Here is a 22,168-nt window from a genome sequence, read left to right as displayed (position 1 = left end):
GTTTCCCAACCCCTGTGCGCAGGCCCCAGCGAAGGCGTGACTGTGGCCGTGGGACTGGGGGCCCTGGGCTGTGGGAGGAGCGACCAGCTGTAGTCATAGCCCCGGGGGTGCTCTATGACTTTACTTCTTTGGGCCTCTTTTTTGTTTTTAATATATTTTTTATTGATTTTTAGAGAGAGAAAGGGAGAGGGGGAGGAGAGAGATAGAAACATCAGTGATGAGAATCATTGATCAGCTGCCTGCTGCACGCCCCCTACTGGATATCGAGCCCAAAACCCCAGGAGTGTGCCCTTGACTGGAATCGAACCCGGGACCCTTCAGTCCGCAGGCTGACGCACTATCCACTGAGCCACACTGGTTAGGGCCACAGAGAGTTTTAAAAATTCAGATCTACTCACTCATATGTGGGATCTAATTAACAAAATAACCTGATGAACGGAGTGGGCCCAGAGACATGGAGCAGAGTGTGGAATTTCAGAGGGAAGGTCGGGGAGGGTGGGTGGGTGGGTGGGAGGTAATCAACCAAAGACTTTGTATGCATCTATGCACGGCCCATGGACACGGACAGAGGGCAGTGAGGGCCTGGTGGGGAGGGGCTGAGGGGTTTGGAGGGGGCCCATGGGGGGGAAAAGAGGACATATGTAATACTCTCAACAATAAAGATTTAAAAATTAAAAATGAAAACACACACACATACACAAATTCAGATATAATTCACTGACCATAAGTTCACCCTTATAAAATGTACATTTCAAGGTTGGTCTGTTTTTTGTTGCAGAGTGGCGGCCCCATCACCACTGTCTAATTCCAGAGAGCGTTTTCTTTTTCTTTTTAAATTTTTATGTTTTTATTGATTTCAGAGAGGAAGGGAGAAGGAGGGAGAGAGAGGCCGAAATATCCATGATGAGACGGAATCATCAACCGGCTGCCTCCTGCACGCCCCACACCGGGGATCGAGCCTGTAACTCGGGCATGTGCCCTGACCGGGAATCGAACCGTGACCTCCTGGTTCCTAGGTCGATGCTCAACCACTGAGCCACACCGGCCGGGGCTCAATTCTCTCTCTCTCTCTCTCTCTTTTTTTTTTAACGTATATTTTATTGATTTTTTTTACAGAGAGGAAGGGAAAGGGATAGAGAGTTAGAAACATCAATCAGCTGCCTCCTGCACACTCCCCACTGGGGATGTGCCCACAACCAAGGTACATGCCCTTGACTGGAATCGAACCTGGGACCCTTGAGTCCGCAGGCCAACGCTCTATCCACTGAGCCAAACTGGTTAGGCTCAATTCTCTTTCTACCCATCAGAAAGAAGAGCTTTCCTGCCCTGGCTGGTTTGGCTTAGGGGATAGAGCATTAGGCCTCAAACTGACAGGTTCCAGGGTTCAATTCCCAGGACCTTCAACCTGCAGGCCAACCCAGTATCCACTAAGACAAACAAGCCAGAGCTATTTTTACTGACTTTAGAGAGAGAGAGGGAGGGAGAGGGAGAAACCTCGATGTGAGAAACATCGATGGGTGGCCTTCCCTATGCACCCCCACCTCGGATGAAACCCCGAACCTGGGGATGTGTCCTGACCCCGGAGTTTCCAACCCACCGAGCCAACACGGGTGAACCACAGACACTGGTGAGGCCAGGAGAAGGGCAGTGAGGGCAAAGGAGGGAGAGGGTGCCAGGTGGAGGGAGAAGTGCAGGGATGACTCCTGCGATTTGGATTTCCTCACCGCCCTCCACTTACTTCCCCTTCTCAGCAAACCCCGCGGTGGCAGCGGGCAGGGCAGGCGGGAACCCAGGCGGAGGAAGCGTTGATTGCAACAGAAAGCGTTATTGCGCGCTGTCCCCTCTACCCGGCGCGCGCGCGTGCGCCAGGAGCCGGTGGGCATGTTGGCACCGCCGGCCCCGAGCGCGGCCACATCCTAGACGCCAGCTTGTCCCCGCCAGGGGTCCCGGCGCCCGCATGCCCGGGACCGCGGCCCGGGATGGCCTCTGCCTCCTGGCCGCCTACCTGGAAGAGCTGGAGGCCGCGGAGCTGAAGAAGTTCAAGTTGTTCCTGGGGGTGGCGACGGAGGGCGGGGAGGACAGGATCCCCCGGGGGCGCATGGAGACGGCGGGGCCCCTGGAGATGGCCCAGCTGCTGGTGGCCCATCGCGGGGTCCGGGAGGCCTGGCTGCTGGCCCTGAGCATCTTCGAGCGGATCCACCGGAGGGACCTGTGGGAGCGAGGACGCAGGGAGGACCTGGTGAGGGGTAAGGCGGTGGGGGGACCGCGAGGCTGCAGCCCACCAATTCCCGTCTCCGTTCTTTGTCTCCTTTTTTTTAAATTTTTTTTAAAAATATATTTTTATTGGTTTTTTACAGAGAGGAAGGGAGAGGGAGAGAGAGTTAGAAACATCGATCAGCTGCCTCCTGCACGCCTCCTACTGGGGATGTGCCCACAACCCAGGTGCATGCCCTTGAGCGGAATCGAACCTGGGACCTTTCAGTCCGCAGGCCGACGCTCTATCCACTGAGCCACACCGGTTTCGGCTAAAATATATTTCTTGATTGATTTCAGAGAGGAACGGAGAAGGAGAGAGAGGTAGAAACATCAACGATGAGAGAGAATCATGGATCGGCTGCCTCCTGCACACCCCCTACTGGGGAGGGAGCCCGTAATCCGGGCATGTGCCCTTTTGGGGAACAGAACCCAGAACCCTTCAGTCCTCAGGCCAAGGCTCTATCCACTGAGCCAAACCAGCTAGGACTTATTTACTTTTTTTTTAAAAAAAAATCTTTATTGTTGAAAGTATTACATAGGTCCTCCTTTTCCCCCATTAACCTCTTCCAGCCCACTCCCATCCCCCACTCCCCCACCCCACACCCCACCCCTACCCCCTATCGCAGGCCATCACCACCCCATTGTCTGTGTCCATGGGTTATGCATATGTGCATACAAGTGGTGTTTATTTTCTATGCACTGAATTCTGTATACCATGAGAATATAAGGTCCATGGATCAGAGATCTTGTGTCTTGCTATGTATCCAATGCCTAAAAAAATGCCTGGTGCCATATATATATATATTTTTCATCCATGAAATATATAAATATATATAATTTGTTGGGTGATGGATGGATGAATGAATGGATGGATGATGGATAAGTAGATGGATGAAAAGGTGGAAAGATGGGTGGATATATGGATGAATGGATGGATGGAAAGGTGGAAGGATGGATGGATGGATGGATACATGGATGGATGGTAAGGTGGAAGGATTGATGGATGGATGGATGGATGGATGGATGGATGGAAGGAAGGATGGATGGATGGATGGATGGATGGATGGATGGAAAGGTGGAAGGATGGATGGATGGATGGATGGATGGATGGATGGATGGATGGATGGATGGAAAGGTGGAAGGATGAGTGGATGGATGGATGGAGGATGGATGGATGGATTGATGGAGGATGGATGAATGGATGGATGGATGGATGGATGATGATGGATGGATGGATGGATGAATGGATGGATGGAAAGGTGAAAGGATGGAAAGGTGGAAGGATGAGTGGATGGATGGATGGAGGATGGATGGATGGATTGATGGAGGATGGATGAATGGATGGATGGATGGATGGATGATGATGGATGGATGGATGGATGAATGGATGGATGGAAAGGTGAAAGGATGGATGAATGGGTAAGTGGAAAGGTGGAGGATGGATGGATGGATGATGGATGATGGATGGATAAATGGATGGATGAAAAGGTGGAAGGACGGATGGATGTTAGATGGATGATGGATGAGACATGGCCCAGAGCTGAAGGGGAGGGAGGAAGTCAAGCTAACTCAGAACTTCCTGCTTGAGGACTTTAATGGCAGGGATGGAGGTTATGAAGAACAAGTGTTCTCAACAATAGTGAATGTGAGGTGACGGCTGAACCTTCTGGGGCGTGGTGGGCTGGGAGTTACCATGTAGACCGTCTGGGTAGCTAATGTTGTTGAGTGGTGGCTACATATGTGCCAACTGACCTCCCCAAATGTCCCTTCCAGATACCCCACCCGGTGGCCCGTGCTCCCTGGGGAGCCAGTCCGCATGCTCACTGGAAGTCTTTGCTGGAACTCCAAGAAAAGGTGAGCCCTGAGCCTGGTGCCTGCTAGAATGCAGAGAGCATCACGTATCCAACCATCCAACTGAGAACAGGTTAAGCAAAAACAGGCGTTCATCTCTCCTTTGCACATAACAGGAAGTCTTAGGGTGGGTGGCTGCAGAATGCATGCAATGGATTAATAACACCATCCAAGCCCTAACCGGTTTGGCTCAGTGGATAGAGCGTCGGCCTGCGGACTGAAGGGTCCCAGGTTGCATTCTGGTCAAGGGCGTGTACCTTGGTTGCAGGCACATCCCCAGTGGGGGGTGTGCAGGAGGCAGCTGATGGATGTTTCTCTCTCATCGATGTTTCTAACTCTCTATCCCTCTCCCTTCCTCTCTGTAAAAAAAACCCAATAAAATATATTAAAAAAATAAATACTGATTTCCATTAAAATAATAGTAATAATAACACCATCCAAGCCCCAGCTTCTTCCTGTGTGTCCATGCTCTGTTGGCCTTTTGCCCCAAGGCTTATCATCCCAATAAATCAATAAAAATATATTTTAAAAGAATCAATGACTGCATAAATAGGTGGAACAACAAATTGATGTTTCCTTCCCCCCCCCCCCCATCTCCCTAAAAATCAAACAAAAACCCACTTCCCATGTTAACGCTTCTGCGTCCCCTGGGGAGGGAAGATCTTTGTAGGGAAGGAAGTACCAAGGTTCCCAGGCTCCATCTAGAAAGATTGCAGAGCAAGTAGGCGCCTGCTGCGCTTTATTTTTATTTTTTTATAGTAAAGGTGGAAATTGATCGAAGAATAATACATGGGGAGGGGAAAAGAGTCCCTTATTTTTATTTTCTTAAATATTTTTTTTTTATTGATTTCAGAGAGGAAGGGAGAGGAAGAGATAGAAACATCCATGATGAGAATCATCCCTAGGCTGCCTCCTGCACGCCCCCTACTGGGGATCGAGCCTGCAACCCAGGCCTGTGCCCTTGACCGGGAATCGAACCAGAACCTCCTGGTTCCTAGATCCGGGCTCCACCATGGAGCCACGCTGTGCTTTAGCTCAGGAATTCAGGGGAGAGCTTGCTGATGAGTGTCCCCCCCCCCCCCAAATCCTTCATTCCTTCCCATTAGATCCCCGGGAAACCTACCGGGACCACGTCCGCAGGAAGTTCCGGCTGATGGAGGACCGCAACGCGCGCCTGGGCGAGTGCGTCAACTTCAGCCACCGCTACACGCGGCTGCTGCTGGTGAAGGAGCACCCCACCCCGCTGTGGGCGCAGCAGAAGCTGCTGGACACGGGCCGGGCGCACGCCAGGGCCGGGGGAGGACACCAGGCCAGCCTCATCCAGGTGGACACCCTGTTCGAGCCGGACGCCGAGCGGCCCGAGCCCCCGCGCACCGTGGTCCTGCAGGGCGCGGCGGGCATGGGCAAGTCCATGCTGGCCCACAAGGCCATGCTGGACTGGGCGGACGGCCGGCTCTTCCCGGGCCGCTTCGACTACCTCTTCTACATCAACTGCCGGGAGATGAACCGGGGCGCCCCGGAGCGCAGCGCGCGGGACCTCCTCTCCGGCTGCTGGCCCGAGCCCGGCGCGCCCCTCGGGGAGCTGCTGCGCGCCCCTGAGCGCCTCCTGTTCATCATCGACGGCTTCGACGAGCTCCAGCCCTCCTTCCACGACCCCCGCGGCCCCTGGTGCGTGCGCTGGGAGGAGAAGCGGCCCCCGGAGCTGCTGCTCAGCAGCCTGATCCACAAGAAGCTGCTGCCCGAGGCGTCTCTGCTCATCACCACCAGGCCCACGGCGCTGGAGAAGCTGCAGCGGCTGCTCGAGCATCCCCGGCACGTGGAGATCCTGGGCTTCTCGGAGGCCGAGAGGAAGGAGTACTTCTACAAGTACTTCCAGGACCCCGAGCAGGCCCGCCACGTCTTCAGCTTCGTGCGGGACAACGAGCCCCTGTTCACGCTGTGCTTCGTGCCGCTGGTGTGCTGGGTGGTGTGCACCTGCCTCAAGCAGCAGCTGGAGGGCGGGGGGCTCCGGAGACAGGCCACCCGGACCACCACGGCCGTGTACCTGCTCTACCTGCTGAGCCTGATGCAGCCCCAGCCGGGGTCCCCCACGCTCCAGCGCCCGCCCAACCAGACGGGGCTGTGCTCCCTGGCGGCCGACGGCCTCTGGAGCCAGAAGATCCTCTTCGAGGAGCAGGACCTGCGGAGGCACGGCCTGGACGGGGCGGACGTCTCCTCCTTCCTCAACATGAACATCTTCCAGAAGGACATCAACTGCGAGAAGTTCTACAGCTTCATCCACCTGAGCTTCCAGGAGTTCTTTGCCGCCGTGTACTACGTCTTGGACGGGGCGGACCGGGCGGCCGGCCCGGAGCGGAGCCTGGCCCGGCTGCTGGCCGAGTACGGGCTGTCGGAGAGGAGCGCCCTGGCGCTCACCGTCCGCTTCCTGTTCGGGCTCCTGAACCAGGAGGCCAGGAGCTACCTGGAGAAGACGCTGGGCTGGAAGGTCTCGCCGCACGTCCAGGCGGAGCTGCTGGAGTGGATCCGGGGCAAGGCGCTGAGCGAGGGCTCCACGCTGCAGCAGGGCGCCCTGGAGCTGCTCAGCTGCCTCTACGAGATCCAGGAGGAGGCGTTCATCCGGCGGGCCCTGAGCCACTTCCAGGTGGTCGTGGTCAGTGACATGGCCACCAAGATGGAGCACGCGGTCTCCGCCTTCTGCCTGAAGCACTGCACCAACGCCCTGGTGCTGCACCTGCACGGGGCCGCCTACCGGGCGGACGAGGAGGAGGAGGAGGAGGAGGAGGAGGAGGAGGAAGAGGAAGAGGAGGAGGAGGGGGCCAGGCGGGCATCGGGGGCCCAGACGCTACTGGCACCATCGTAAGTACTGGCTGTCCAAGCGCAGGCTCCTAACCAAGTTCATGTTCTCAGCCAGGGGGTGACGAGGCCCCAGCGAGGGCATCCTTGGCACCATCTGGAGAAATACTTGGTGGTGATGACCCTGAGGAAATGGGGGCGGGGGGGGGGGCGCTGCCTGCATCTCCTGGGAAGAGGGCAGGGAGGCTGGCGGACACCTCCCTGGGACGGGGCCACCCCATAACGAAGTGGTCTGGCTGCCCCATGTCAGTAGTTTCCCGGTTGGCTTTCTCCTCTGACACAATAGCCATGAGGACTAAGTTGGGGCCTATGTCAAGGAGATTGTGTTCAATCAAGAAATAATACTCAACCCGGCCGGCGTGGCTCAGTGGGTAGAGCATAGGCCTGAGGACTGAAGGGTCCCAGGTTCGATTCCGGCCAAGGACATGTAGCTTGGTTGCAGGCACATCCCCAGTAGGGAGTGTGCAGGAGGCAGCTGGTTAATGTTTCTCTATCATGATGTTTCTCTCTCATCGATGTTTCTAACTCTCTATTCCTCTCCCTTCCTCTCTGTAAAAAAATCAATAAAATATTTTTTTAAAAAAAAGAAATATTAAAAAGAAAAGAAATATTACTCAGCTCAGCCAGCGTGGCTGGCATTGACCTATGAATCAGGAGGTCATGGGTCAATTCTCGGTCAGGCACATGCCCAGGTTGTGGGCTCCACCCCCAGTGAGCTGATCAATGATTCTCTCTCATCGCTGATGTTTCTATCTCTCTCTCGCTCTCCCTTCCTCTCCAAAATCAATAAAAAAAAATTTTTTTTAAAGAAATATTATCCAGACACTTGTCTGTCAATAAATGAATGGAGCCCTGGCTGGGGTGGCTCAGTTGGTTGGAGTGTCATCCCATACACCAAAAGGTGGTGGGTTTGATTCCTGGTCAGAGCACATACCCCGGCTGTGGGTTCGATCCCCAGTAGGGTGAGTATGGGAGGCAACTGATTGATGTTTCTCTCCAAAATCAATAAAATAGATAGATGAATAGATAGATAGATAGATAGATAGATAGATAGATAGATAGATAAAGAAGAGCTGGGTCCGGCCAGTGTGGCTCCATGGTTGAGTGTCGACCCATGAGGTTACAGGTTTGATTCCTGACCAGGGCCAATGCTCAGGTTGTTGGCTCAATCCCCAATAGGGGACCTGCAGGAGACGGCTGATTAATGATTCTCTCTCATCATTGATGTTTCTATCTCTTCCTCTTCCTCCCTCTCTGAAATCAATAAAGAAATATTTTAAAAAGAAAAAGAAAAAAGAAGGGGTTATATAGATATAGATATAGATATAGATATAGATATAGATATAGATATAGATATACTAGTCAGCCACAAAAAAGGTGATACTGTCATTTGTGACAACACGTGTGGATCTTGAGGGTATTGTGCTAAGTGAAAAAAGTCAGACAGAAAAATATCAATACCATATGATCTCACTCCTCTATGGAATATAAAGCAAAAAGGCAGCAAACGAACAAACAAAACAAAAACAAACTCATAGATACAGACCACAGTATGGTGGTCACCAGAGGGGAAGGGGTCCAGTACATGGTGACAGACGGAAACTTGGCTGTTGGTGCCGACGATGCCATAGAATGTGTAGATAGCGAATCATAATGCTGTACACCTGAAAGGTATATACTGTTATTAACCAATGTTACCTCAACATAAAAAAAAATCATCTTTAAGATGAAATCCATCTCCCCTCGCTAGTCCCAGGATTTAGGTCTGGTCTCTACTGCGCATCAGCTATGTGACCTTGGGCAAGGAATGCAGGGTCATTCAGGAGGTAAATTAAAATGAAGACGACAAAATGCTTTCAAAATTATGAAGTGATGACCAAGTGCCAAACATAATCATTGTAAAGCGACTGGGAACGCTGAGCTGACCAGCCCTAGCTGGTTTGGCTCCATAGATAGAGCATCAATCAGCCCGAGGACTGAAAGGTCCCGGGTTCGACTCCGGTCAAGGGCACATCCCTCAGTTGCAGGCTTGATCCCCGTCCCTGGTCGGGGTGCATGTAGGAGAGGCAAGCAATCGATGTATCTCTCTGACATCAATGTTTCTCTCTCTCTGTCTCTCCCCCTGCCTTCCACTCTCTCTAAAAAAATCAATGGAGCCCTAGCCGGTTTGGTTCAGTGGATAGAGCATCAGCCTGCATACTGAAGGGTCCTGGGTTCGATTCCGGTCAAGGGCACATGCCCAGGTTGTGGGCTTGGTCCCCAGTAGGGGAGTGCAGGAGGCAGCCGACCAATGATTCTTTCTCATCATTGATGTTTCTCTCTCTCTCTCCCTCTTCCTTCCTCTCTGAAATCAATAAAAAATATATTTTAAAAAATAAAATAAATAAAAATAAGTGGAAAAATTAGTTTTGGGTGAGGATAAACAAAAAATATTTTAAAAAAACAAGCTTGCCCTAGCCGGTTTGGCTCAGTGGATAGAGCGTTGGCCTGCAAACTGAAAGGTCCCAGGTTCAATTCTGGTCAAGGGCACATGTCTGGGTTGCGGGTTCGATCCCCAGTTGGGGGACTTGCAGGAGGCAGCCAATCCATGATTCTCATTATGGATGTTTCTCTCTCTCTCTCCCTCTTCCTTCCTCTCTGAAATCAATAAAAATATATTTTTTAAAAAACCAAGCTTATTTAAAACAAAAAAACAACTGAACTGACCTGTAGTTCCTTCACGCAGCCCCGAGAGGAACGTTTTGCCAGACGCCTACAGCGACCAGCTGGCCACCGCTCTGAGCACCAACCCGAATCTGATAGAGCTGGCTTTGTACCACAATGCCCTGGGGAGCCAGGGGGTGAGGCTGCTGTGTCAAGGGCTCAGACACCCCAACTGCAAACTTCAGAATCTGAGGTGAGTCTCTAGCTGGTCTGGGAGCTCCTGGTGGTCCCACCTCGCCCTCGCGTCGGGCTCTCTGTCAGAAAAGAACTCAGGACGGTGTGTGACTTTGCTCCGGCTGCCGTCACAAAGGGCCACCGTCCGGGTGACTTACACAACGGAGAGGCATTTCTCACAAGCCTGGAGGCTGGCAGGCCAAGATCCAGGTGTTGGCAGGGTTGGTGTCTCCTGCGGCCTCCTGCCTCGGCTTGTAGGCGGCCACCTTTCCCTGTCTTCTCACAGGGTCTTCCCTCTCTGTGTGTGTCTGTGTCCTGATCTCTCTCCAGTCCTATTGGACCAGGTCTCATTCTAATGACCTCATTTTAACTGAACCAGCCCTGGCCAGGTAGCTCAGTGGGTTCCAGCATTGTCCCCATACGCCCAGGTTGCAGGTTCCACCCCAGGTCAAGGGACGTACATGAATCAACCAGTCCTATATAATAAAAGCCTAATATGCTAAGTGTCCAACCATTCGTTTGACCGTTCGACCAGTCGCTATGATGCGCACTGACCACCAGGGGGCACACACTCCAACCGGTAGGTTAGCTTGCTGCTGGGGTCCAGCCTGTCAGGACAGGGCGAGACAGGCCAGACAAACCCTGGACGAATCCGTGCACAGGGCCTCTAGTGAATGCATAAATAAGTATAACAATAAGTCTCTCTCTCTTTCTCTCTTTCCCTTCCTCTCTCTAAAATAAACAAATATCAAATGCAGTGGGAACTCTTAAAATAGCGGGGGAGCCCTAGCTGGTTTGGCTCAGTGGATAGAGCGCTAGCCTGCAGACTGAAGGGTCCCAGGTTCGATTCCGGTCAACGGCACGTGCCTGGGTTGTGGGCTCGATCCCCAGTAGGGGGCGTGCGGGCGGCGGTCGATCAATGATTCTCTCATCATTGATGTTTCTATCTCCCTCTCCCTCCCCCTCCCCCTCCCTCTCTAAAATCAATAAAAATATATTAAAAAATAAAATAAAAAATATTTCAAAAATGTATTTCTTTATTGATTTCAGAGAGGAAGGGAGAAGGAGAGAGAGAGATAGAAACATCAATGATGAGACAGAATCACGGATCGGCTGCCTCCTGCATACCCCCTACTGGGGATCCAGCCTGCAACCCGGGCATGTGCCCTTGGCCGGAATCATGCCTGGGACCCTTCAGTCCGCAGGCTGAAGCTCTATCCACTGAGCCAACCCAGCTAGGGCAAAAATATATTTAAAAAAAAATAGAAATTAAACCCTGACGCATCAGCTATTATACTTGGGACTCCACCTCTCACTCACTGTATGCTGACTTAAAGCCATTCAAGTAAGAGTCCAGTCGGAATCTGAATTACCCCACAGGCTCCTCCTTGCCAGCTGTATTGTTCAGGTACTGGTACTGTATGGTGCACGCCCCACGGGTGTCTATTTTTTTTTTTTTAATATATTTTATTGATTTTTTTACAGAGAGGAAGGGAGAGGGATAGAGAGTAGAAACATTGATGAGAGAGAAACATCGATCAGCCGCCTCCTGCACATCTCCCACTGGGGATGTGCCCACAACCCAGGTACATGCCCTTGACCGGAATCGAACCTGGGACCTTTCAGTCCGCAGGCCGACGCTCTATCCACTGAGCCAAACCGGTTTCGGCCCCACGGGTGTCTATTAACGGGCCACTTCAGTAGCTGTGTATCTGCTGTGTATGTGATCTGACAAACCAGTTTTTTATTTTTTTAAATAAATGGCTTTATAAAAAAAAATTAAATTAAAATAAATAAATAAATGAGAGAAGAAGGAAGGGGAGGACGGATAAGGGACAGACCCCACCGAAGGGCCCCAGAGGATGTAACCGCTCCGCTCTCTCCTCCTTCCCACCCAGGCTGAAGAGGTGCCGGGTGCCCAGCGCCGCCTGCCAGGACCTGGCCGCCGCGCTGGCCGCCAACAAGAACTTGATGAGGATGGACCTGAGCAGCAACGCCCTGGGGCTGCCCGGCGTGAGGCTGCTCTGCGAGGGGCTGCGGCACCCCAACTGCAGGCTGCAGATGCTCCAGTGAGTCCCCCGCCCCGAGCAAGCTCGCCCTCCGCCCGCCTGGTCTCCCCCCCGCCCCCCCCCCCCCGGCTTGAAACAGCTCCCCAAATGCAGAGGGTCCCCAAGTCTGCCCTTTGACACCTGCCCACCTTAACCCACAACCCAGTCCGACCCCAGAGTTTTTGGTGGTACAGTTCCCTTTCCCTGCGAGGCCAGTGAGCTAAAGCCACCCACTTGCACGCAGAACGGGTTCTTCTGATACTTCTGGTCCCTGAACAGCGTGGCGGTTTCCCGAGCCCCCTGCACCCCATTCCACCCCCAACTCACCCAAGGATTCTCTGTCTCACTACTAGGTGTCCTACAATTTAACTCACTTATTTTTTAAAATATATATATATCGCCCTGGCTGGTTTGGCTCAGTGGCCTGCGTCGGCCTGCAGACTGAAGGGTCCCAGGTTCAATTCCGGTCAAGGGCATGTACCTGGGTTGCGGGCACATCCCTAGTGGGGGGTGTGCAGGAGGCAGCTGAATCGATGTTTCTAACTCTCTATCCCTCTCCCTTCCTCTCTGTAAAAAATCAATAAAATATTTAATATATATATATTGCCCTGGCCGGTGTGGCTCAGTGGATAGAGTGTTGGCCTCTGGACTTGAAGGGTCCCAGGTTCGATTCTGGTCAAGGGCACATGCCCAGGTTGTGGGCTCCATCCCCAGTGTAGGGCATGCAGGAGGCAACCAATCAATGATTCTCTCTCATCATTGATGTTTCTCTCTCTCCTTCTCCCTTCCTCTCTGGAATCTATAAAAATATATATTAAAAAATAAATCATAAATTAAAAAAATATATAGTTTTATTGCTTTCAGAGAGGAAGGGAGAGGGAGAGAGAGAGATAGAAACATCAATGATGAGAGAGAATCATTGATCGGCTGCCTCCTGCACGCCCTACACTGGGGATCGAGCCCGCCACCCCGGGCACGTACCCATGGCCAGAATCGAACCCGGGACCCTTCAGTCTGCAGGCCGACGCTCTATCCACTGAGCCAGACCGGCCAGGCCTGGGGAAAACCCTCTCACCAACTGAGCTACCCGGCCAGGGCCTTGTTACCCTTATTTTAGAGTCAGTGAACCTGAGTCACGCCATCACATGACACCTGCATCTGAGACTTGATGGAAACGACTTGCTGAGGTCCCAGGATTGGCAGGCGGCGGGTGCGGGAGCCAACACAGGCCACTGAGCTCTAGAGAGACCCCAGTCCGTCCGTCCGTCTGTCCTGCCACACGGCCGGGCTGGCACCTGGGTGGTCATTGTCACTGCTTCCCCGTCGGTCTCATCAGATGGGACATCCGTCTGTTCACCTCTGTAGCTGCCGTGACAGGTGTGGGGTGGGGCTGGGTAGCTCACTGTGGTCTCACGGAGGCAGAAAAAGCAAGGCTGGGCCCTCCCTCGCCAGCGTTTCTTTTTTCCCCCCAGGTTGCGGAAGTGCCAGCTGGAGGCCGGGGCTGGCCAGGAGGTGGCCTGGGTGCTCAGCTCCAGCCGCCACCTGGTGGAGCTGGACCTGACGGGCAACGCGCTGGGGGACGCGGGGCTGCGGCTGCTGTGCGAGGGCCTGAGGCACCCGGCCTGCAGGCTGCAGGTCCTGTGGTGAGTTTTTTCCCGGGCCTGGGGCCCTTCGCAGGCAGTTCTCCTTCTCCGGGGGGATGATGGGGTGAACATGCATCCGCTGCTTGGCCACCCCGTGCTCGTGGCAGCGTGGTGTGCCGTAGCCAAGAGGCGGCAGCAGCTCAAAGGTCCATCATGGGTGGACGGATAGACAAAGGAAAATGTGGAATATATGGACAATGGGATATTATTCGGCCTGTAAAAAGGAATGAAATTCCATCTCTCTCTCTCTCTCTCTCTCTCTCTCTCTTCCCATATATATGTGTGTGTGTGTATATATATATATATATATATATATATATATATATACTGACCAAATTATTATGACCGGCCAGATTATTATGACCACCCCATCAGTACTTCATTGACACTTCCAAAACTACTGAATATTGAAAACTTCTAAGCAAATACACTCAAGGTTTTATTATTATTATTTGCATAACTAATTCACTTTATTATACTGATGGGGTGGTCATAATAATCTGGCCAGTCATAATAATCTGGCCACTCAGTGTACATATATATTCTTGCCCTAGCTGGTTTGGCTCAGTGGATAGAGCATTAGCCTGCGGACTGAAATGTCCCGGGTTCCATTCCAGTCAAGGGAACGTGTCCAGGTTGTGGGCTTGATCCTCAGTAGGGGGCATGCAGGGGGCAGCCGATCAATGATTCTCTCTCATCATTGATGTTTCTCTCTCCCTTGCTCTCTGAAATCAATAAAATTATATATTTTTTATTTTTTATTAATTTTTAAATATTTTTTTTATTGATTTCAGAGAGGAAGGGAGAGGGAGAGATAGAAACATTAGTGATGAGAGAGAATCACTGATTGGCTGCCCCCTGCACACCCCCTCCTGGGGATCGAGCCTGCAACCCCGGGATGTGCCCCTGACCAGAATCGAACCCGGGACCCCTCAGTCCGCAGGCCGACGCTCTATCCACTGAGCCACACCGGCCAGGGCGATAGTTGACCCTTTTCATGCGATCTGTGGCTCTTTGTGTATCTTCTCCGGAGAAACGGCTGTTCCAGGCCGCTGCCCATTTTTAACATATATGTTGAATAGGTTAAAGATCTGTCACCTCACTGCTGCAGCCTGTGAAGACCTGGCCACCACCCTCCCTGTGAACCAGAGCCTGATGGAGCTGGACCTCGGCCTGAACGACCTGGGGGACCCCGGGGTGCTGCTGCTGTGTGAGGGCCTCAGGCACCCCCAGTGCAAACTCCAGACCCTCCGGTGAGTCCAGCTGTGCTCGCCATCGCCATCGCGGGAGTCCCAGTTCCCAGTCCTCATCCTTCTCACCCAGCTCCCTGGGGCCATGCTCCCTCCCCGCCTCTCCGAACCTCCAGCTCCACCTGCCCCCTTTCAAAGAGCTCTCTGCCTCAGGACCTTTGCACCTGCCGCTCTTTCTTCCTGGAATTCCTTTCTGCTCTGCTGCCCTCGGTTTTACCCTGATAACATCTGTTTTCTCGGTTAGGACTCACAATGAATGCTTCTTTCCCATGGACACTTCCCATAACCCCCCTTTTAAAAATACATACATTTTGGCCTAACCGGTTTGGCTCAGTGGATAGAGAGTCGGCCTGCGGACTGAAGGGTCCCAGGTTTGATTCCGGTCAAGGGCATGTACCTGGGTTGCGGGCACATCCCCAGTAGGGGGCGTGCAGGAGGCAGCTGATCGATGTTTCTCTCTCATCGATGTTTCTAACTCTCTATCCCTCTCCCTTCTTCTCTGTAAAAAAATCAATAAAATATATTTAAAAATAAATAAATATACTGCAGTCCTAGTTACAGTGGATAGAGCATCGGCCTGCGAACGGAAAGGCCCTGGGTTCGATTCTGGTCAAGGGCACATGCCCCGGTTGTGGGCTCGATCCCCAGTGGGGGGCGTGCAGGAGGCAGCCGGTCCATGATTCTCTCATCATGGATGTTTCTGTCTCTCGCTCCCTCTTCCTTTCTGTCTGAAATCAATAAAAATATATTGAAAAAAAAAAAAAGATGGAAAGGAGAAAAGTTCCTGCACAGCTCCTGTATATGTATTGTTTTCTTTTTTTTTCTTTTTTCATTTTGAGGGTATGTTTGTTAAAGCTGGGGACCGTGAACCAAGGGAGGGCTGAGAGCAGAAGCAGCCACAGGAGAGCCGGGGCGGGGCTGCGTGAGCTCGCGGGAGAGTCAGAGAGAAGGGGGGCCTGGGAGACAGGTTCAGGGGGTGAGCCCAGGAGGAACCATTGCTCTCCTGGTTGCAAATCTGGGGTGAGGGAACCTTCGGAGTTTAGGGGATGCAGGCCTGAGAGGGAAGAAGGGGGGTGGGGGAAGGGAGAGGCGGAGGCGTGCTCCTGGGAGGGAAGCGCCTCCTCCCGTATCTGTGTTGTTTAGCTTTCTATATTTAAGAACGCTGGTGGGCAGACAATGTTCCTACAGCGCATTTCTCTCGTAATTAGTGAAGCTGAGCATCCCTTTGTGGGCTTATTAGCTTTTTTCGGCCTCCTTGTTGGGTGACTTGCTTATGCATGGAATTTACCAGTAAGTCCTTAGCTTGTGTTCTGTGGCTGTCTTACTCATGTGCAGATCCGCAGCCCCCTAAATATTTTTAAAAAATATATTTTATTGATTTTTTTTACAGAGAGGAAGGGAGAGGGATAGAGAGTTAGAAACATCGATGAGAGAGAAGCATCGATCCGCTGCCTCCTGCACAGTCCCTACTGGGGATGTGCCCGCAACCAAGGTACATGCCCTTGGCCGGAATCGAACCCGGGACCCTTGAGTCCACAGGCCGATGCTCTATCCACTGAGCCAAACCGGTTAGGGCTCCCCTAAATATTTTAAAGGTGAATCGTTCACTTACTGCATACTTTGGAAATATATTTTCTTTATTTATTTTTTTTAATTTTTTTAAAAAAAAATTTTAATGTGCTCTAACTGGTTTGGTTCAGTGGATAGAGCGTCATCCTGCGGACTCAAGGGTCCCAGGTTCGATTCCGGTCAAGGACATGTACCTGGGTTGCGGGCACATCCCCAGTAGGGAGTGTGCAGGAGGCAGCGGATGGATGTTTCTCTCTCATCGATGTTTCTAACTCTCTATCCCTCTCCCTTCCTCTCTGTAAAAAATCAATAAAATATATTTAAAAAATAAAATAAAATAAAATATTTTTAATGTATATTTTTTATTGATTTCAGAGAGGAAGGGAGAGAGAGAGAGAGATAGAAACAGTGATGATGAGAGAGAATCATGAACCAGCTGCCTCCTGCACGCCCCCTACTGGGGATCGAGCCTGCAGCAACCCGGGCATGTGCCCTTGACTGGAATTGAACCCGGGACCCTTCAGTCCGCAGGCCGATGCTCTATCCAATGAGCCAACCCAGCTAGGGCTTTTTAAATATTTTTTTATTGATTTCAGAGAGGAAGGGAGAAGGAGAGAGAGACACATCAATCATGAGAGAGAATCACTGATCCGCTGCCTCCTGCACGCCCCCTGCTGGGGATCGAGTCCCCAACCCGGGCATGTGCCCTTGACCAGAAGGAATTGAATTCGGGACCCTTCAGTCCAGCGGTTCTCAACCTGTGTGTGGCGTCCCCTTTGGCGGTCGAACGACCCTTTCACAGGGGTCGCCTAAGACCGTCGGAAAACACATCTATAATTACAGATGGTTTCTGTGATTCATCACTATGCTTTCGTTATGTTCAATTCTGGATACGGTTCCATTTTCAGATAGATGGCTTGTCAATATTTTGTCCAATTTTGTGAATTGTCCTTTCACTTGCGTGCAAGATGGTTCTTTATTCTTTAACACTCTCCTCCCTGTGTGCCTGCCCTTTTCCGGCCTTTCTTCTCTCCCTCTCTCTCTGTCTGTCTGTCTGTCTCTCTCTCTCTCCCCCCTCTTCCCACCTGCCCGTTCCTCCCTTCCTCGCCCTCGCTGCTCTCTCAGGGCCAATATGGAGTCTCTCTCTCTCTGCCCTGACCACAGCACCCGGCACCTGAGCTGTGAGCTTTTCCAGGCGGCGTCCCGGAGGTGCCAACCCCGTGCCCGTGTCTTCCAGGCTGGGCATCTGCCGGCTCAGCGCCGCGGCCTGCGAGGGCCTGGCCGCCGTGCTCCGGTCCAACCGCCACCTCCGGGAGCTGGACCTGAGTTTCAACGACCTGGGCGACCGGGGCATGTGGTGGCTGTGTGAGGGGCTGCAGCACCCCACCTGCAGGCTCCAGAAGCTGTGGTGAGGCTGGGGGCTGGGCGTCGGGGCTGGGGGGGTGTCCCTGGCTGCCAGCGTTGGCTTGTCCTTGCTTTCTCTTTCTTTTCCTTTGTTCATATTTTTAAATATTGTTTAAATATATTTTTATTGATTTCAGAGAGGAGGGAGAGAAATTGGAACATCCATGATGAGAGAATCATTCATCGGCTGCCTCCTGCACGCCCCCCACTGGGGATCAAGCCCGCAACCTGGGCATGTGCCTTGGACCGGGAATCGAACCTGGGAGCCTTCAGTCCATAGGCCGATGCTCTATCCACTAAGCCAAACCAGCCAGGGCTTTTTAAATATATTTTTATTGATTTCAGAGAGGAAAGGAGAGGGAGAGAAACATCAATGATGAGAGAGTATTATAGATCGGCTGCCGATCAAGCCTGCAACCACTCAGCCACGCCACCTGGCCTGCCTTTGTTTATTTTATTTTATTGTTTTAAATATATATATTTATTGATTTCAGAGAGAAAGGGAGAAGGAGAGAGAGAGAAACATCCATGATGGGAGAGAATCATTGATCGGCCGCCTCCCACACGCCCCCCCCCCCCCCACTGGGGATCAAGCTCACAACCCAGGCATGTGCCCCTGGCTGGAATCGAACCCGGGACCCTTCAGTCCGCAGGCCGACGCTCTATCCACTGAGCCAAACCAGCCAGGGCTTCCTTTGCTTATTGATGAAAGAGATAGAGAGAGAGAGAGAGAGATTTGCATTCATTGGTTGATTCTTGTATGTGCCTTGACCGGGATCAAACCCACAACCTTGGTGTATTGGGATGATGCTCTAACCAACTGAGCTACCCAACCTGGGCGGCCAGGGCTATAGACGATTTCTTTTCAGGTTCAAGTTCTGAAAGCCAAGCCTCCAGGAAAAGCATGGTTCTGATTCACTGGTTCCAATTGGACCCATTCCTGGTGGCTGGGGACATGGAAACCAGCCAACTTGGGCCTGGATCCTCTATTCACCTCTGGGGTTTAGGGACAGCTAAGTCTCAGCCACATGACATGCTCAGCTGCAAATCAATGGGTGTTGCTATAGATAGATGGCTCTTTTTTTTTTAAAAAAAAAAGAAGTTTTGGGGTTATTTTTTAACTGACTTTTAGGGAGAGAGAGAGAAACATTGGGTTGTTCCACTTATTTTATGCTTCTTTTTAAAAATATATATATATTTTTATTGATCTCAGAGAGGATGGGAGAGGAAGCGAGAGATAGAAACATCAATGATGAGAGAGAATCATGGATCAGCTGCCTCCTGCACGCCCCCCATTGGGGATCGAGCCCGCAACCTGGGCACGTGCCCTGACTGGGAATTGAACTGTGACCTCCTGGTTCAGAGGTCGACGCTCAACCACTGAGCCATGCTGGCTGGGCTCATTGGTTGCTTCTTGTATGTGCCCTGATGGGGGATTGAACCTTAAACCTTGGCGTATTGGGGGGGGGGGGGCACTCTAACCCATTAAGCTACCGGTCCAGGCCCCTTAAATGCCTACCATTACCATCTTCACCTGGACAGCTTTGGTTCTACTGTTTTCTTATCAACTAGTCCCCTAAAGACTACACCCTGCCCTGGCCAGTGTGGCTCAGTGGATAGAGCACCGGCCTATGGACTGAAGGGTCCCGGGTTCGATTCCGGTCAAGGGCACATGCCCGGGTGGCGGGCTCGATCCCCAGTGTGGGGCGTGCAGGAGGCAGCCGATCGATGATTCTCTCTCATCATGGATGTTTCTCTCTCTCTCTCCCCCTCTCCCTTCCTCTCTGAAATCAATACAAATATATATTTTAAAAAACAACACGCGGTTCCCTGTGGAGAGAAGGCTCTCCGGAAGCAGCTCTGCGCGTTGCTCCGAGCACTCTCTCTCCCCCCCACAGGCTGGACAGCTGCGGCCTCACGGCCAAATCCTGTGAGGATCTCTCCTCCACCCTGGGGGTCAACCAGACGCTGACCGAGCTCTACCTGACCAACAACGCGCTAGGCAACGCGGGCGTCCGGCGGCTGTGCAAGCGGCTGAGGCACCCCGGCTGCAAACTGCGGGTCCTGTGGTGAGAGGGGCCTGGCGCTGCGGGAGGCGGGACAGGGGTCGTACGCCCTGAGCAAAGGGCAATCGCCATCGCCATCGCTGAGCCCGGGTTTTGGGTTCCATTCCCTTGGTGGGGTGAGGGGAAGGGAGCTGGGGGGGCTGGGGGGGCTGGCGGCGGGGAGGGTGCTGGAGGCAGCTGATCAATAATTCTCTCTCATCACTGATGTTTCTATCTCTTCCTATCTCTTTCTCACTGAAATCAATAAAAATATATTTAAAAAAAGAAGAGCCCTCGCTAATTTGGCTCAGTGGATAGAGTTGCTGGCCTGTGGACTGAAGGGTCCCGGGTTCAATTCCGGTGAAGGGCACATGCCCAGGTTGTGGGCTTGATCTCCAATAGGGGGCGTGCAGGAGGCAGCCGATCGATGATTCTCTCTCATCATTAGTGTTTCTATCTCTGCCACTCCCTTCCTCTCTGAAATCAATATATATATATATTAAAAGCACGGCTTTCTTTAAAATTTTTTAAATTAATTTGAGAGACAGAGAGAGATTTGTTGCTCCACTCATTTATGCATTTATTGGTTGATTAAAAAATATATATATATATATATATATATATATATTAATTTCAGAGAAGGGGAGAGAGAAAGAGAGAAACATTAATGATGAGAATCATGGACCGGCTGCCTCCCGCCGGCCCCACACTGCGGATCAAGCCTACAACCCGGGCCCTTCACCGGGATCCAACCTGGCACCCTTCCATCCGCAGGCTGGCACTCTATGCACTGAGCCAAACCGGCCAGGGCCATTGCTTGATTCTCGTCCTTGCCCTGCCTGGGCATCCCACCCCGACGGGGGATCCAGCCCACCAGCTGGCGTGTCAGGACGACACGCAGGATGGAGCTGATGTGCGAGCCCATGCCCCTTTGTGCCCGCAGGCTGTTCGGCGTGAACCTGAGCACAGTCACCCACAGAGAGCTGGCCGCCCTCCGCTGGACAAAGCCTTCCCTGGACATCGGCTGCTGACCGCCCCTGCCCTGCCTCTGACCCTACCGCTGCCGCCGCTGCAGGAGGCAGGCCATCCATCCGGCCGGTCTCGTCCAAATGGCCAGACTCTGTGTGTCTGTGGGTCCTGCACACACACCCCCACAGGCAGAAGCTGCGGGGTCTGTGTGCCCTGCGACATGGGGCTCTCGGTTTGGGGATGTGGGTGCCATGAGGGAATGGAGGGCGGCAGGGGCTCCCCACGCAGGGGGATGTCGCCCCACCCCCACCCCGGGGGACACTTGGCAAGGCCAGGAGACCTGGGGCTTTGGGGAGCTGCCGGCCTCCAGGGAATAGAGAGAAACCAGGCGTTGCACTGACACCCACACCCCACAAAGAGCACCCCCCTCCCCCGCCCACTATGGAACTGAAGATGGAAGGGTGCTGCCCAGCTGGGGGTCTCCGGGGGTCTCGGTGGGTTGACCAGTGTCCCCCCCCCAAAAGGTTTGGGGTCTGACCCCGAGTCAGGGTGCAGACCTAGGTTTGGGGTGTCATTCCTGAGCGGGGTGAGCACTGGAGGCAGGTGATGGCTGTTTCCCTGTCAGACTAATGGGAACGGCCTTGGGGGGCAGCATCAGCCTCCCCCCCTCCCCCCCCCCCCCCGCCCCATCAAGCACATGCCCAGGTGGTGGGCTCTATGCCGGGTGTGGGGTGTGCAGGAGGCGACAGACCAGTGATCCCCATCATTGATGGTTCTCTCCCCTCCCTCTCTGAAATCAATAAAAACACTTTAAAGCAAAACCCACAAAAAACCTCCTTGGATGACTTGAATAAATGCCAACGGGTTCATGCCATGGTTGGGAAACCCTGTCCTGTCCCGGCCGCCTGGCAGGCTGGTGCCCCTGCAATGCCTCCCCCAGAGGCAGCCCCGGACCGGGCTGGGCAGCTGCCAGCAGCAGGTGGCTGTAGGCTGGCCAGGCCCCTCCGCTGTGAAGTTTGTATGAAAAAGGTCCCATCCTAGCCAGTGTCAGGATCTACTGGGGCTGTGACCTGAGAACTGCCTGCCTTGTGGTTATTGCGAAGCAGAACAGGATGACTGGTCTGTGGGGAGGGGATGGGAGGGAGGTGGGGGGACGAGGACACATCTGAGTGGTGGGGCAGATGGGGTCACGGCTTGGAATCCTGCCAGGGAAGGGAGTGGGGGTCGGGGGTCGGAGTAGGACTGTGGACTCCCAAGCTGACCTGGAAACGTGGCCCTGCTTTCGGGGATGTGAATACCCAGACCTCTCACAGCTGCTTGGACCAGAGGGGAGACCCTTGGCTTGGCCCCTGGAAGAACTGGAGCCCGCAGCCCAGGTCCCTATCCTGGGGACGGGGGAGGAG

The 22,168-nt window shown here is 52.9% G+C and overlaps 1 protein-coding gene across 1 annotated transcript; it reads left to right on the top strand.

Annotated features, from left to right (window-relative positions):
- Positions 1-1,957: 1,957 nt before the first annotated feature.
- Positions 1,958-21,589, top strand: NLRP12 (NLR family pyrin domain containing 12; the record flags this gene model as incomplete). The annotated part of the gene is made up of 11 exons (XM_081107385.1): positions 1,958-2,246; positions 4,030-4,110; positions 5,214-6,859; positions 6,914-6,963; positions 9,686-9,856; positions 11,736-11,906; positions 13,358-13,528; positions 14,611-14,781; positions 17,585-17,755; positions 19,650-19,820; positions 20,740-21,589. The coding sequence occupies 11 exons, from the start codon at positions 1,958-1,960 to the stop codon at positions 20,825-20,827; spliced, it is 3,180 nt and encodes a 1,059-aa protein (XP_080963511.1). The 3' UTR covers positions 20,828-21,589.
- Positions 21,590-22,168: the final 579 nt, after the last annotated feature.

The sequence above is a fragment of the Myotis nattereri genome (genome assembly GCF_964212035.1).
Source record: "Myotis nattereri genome assembly, chromosome: 15".
NCBI lineage: Eukaryota > Metazoa > Chordata > Mammalia > Chiroptera > Vespertilionidae > Myotis > Myotis nattereri.
The sequence above is the reverse complement of the archived record's forward strand: the minus strand, read 5'-3'. Positions and strand labels throughout refer to the sequence as shown.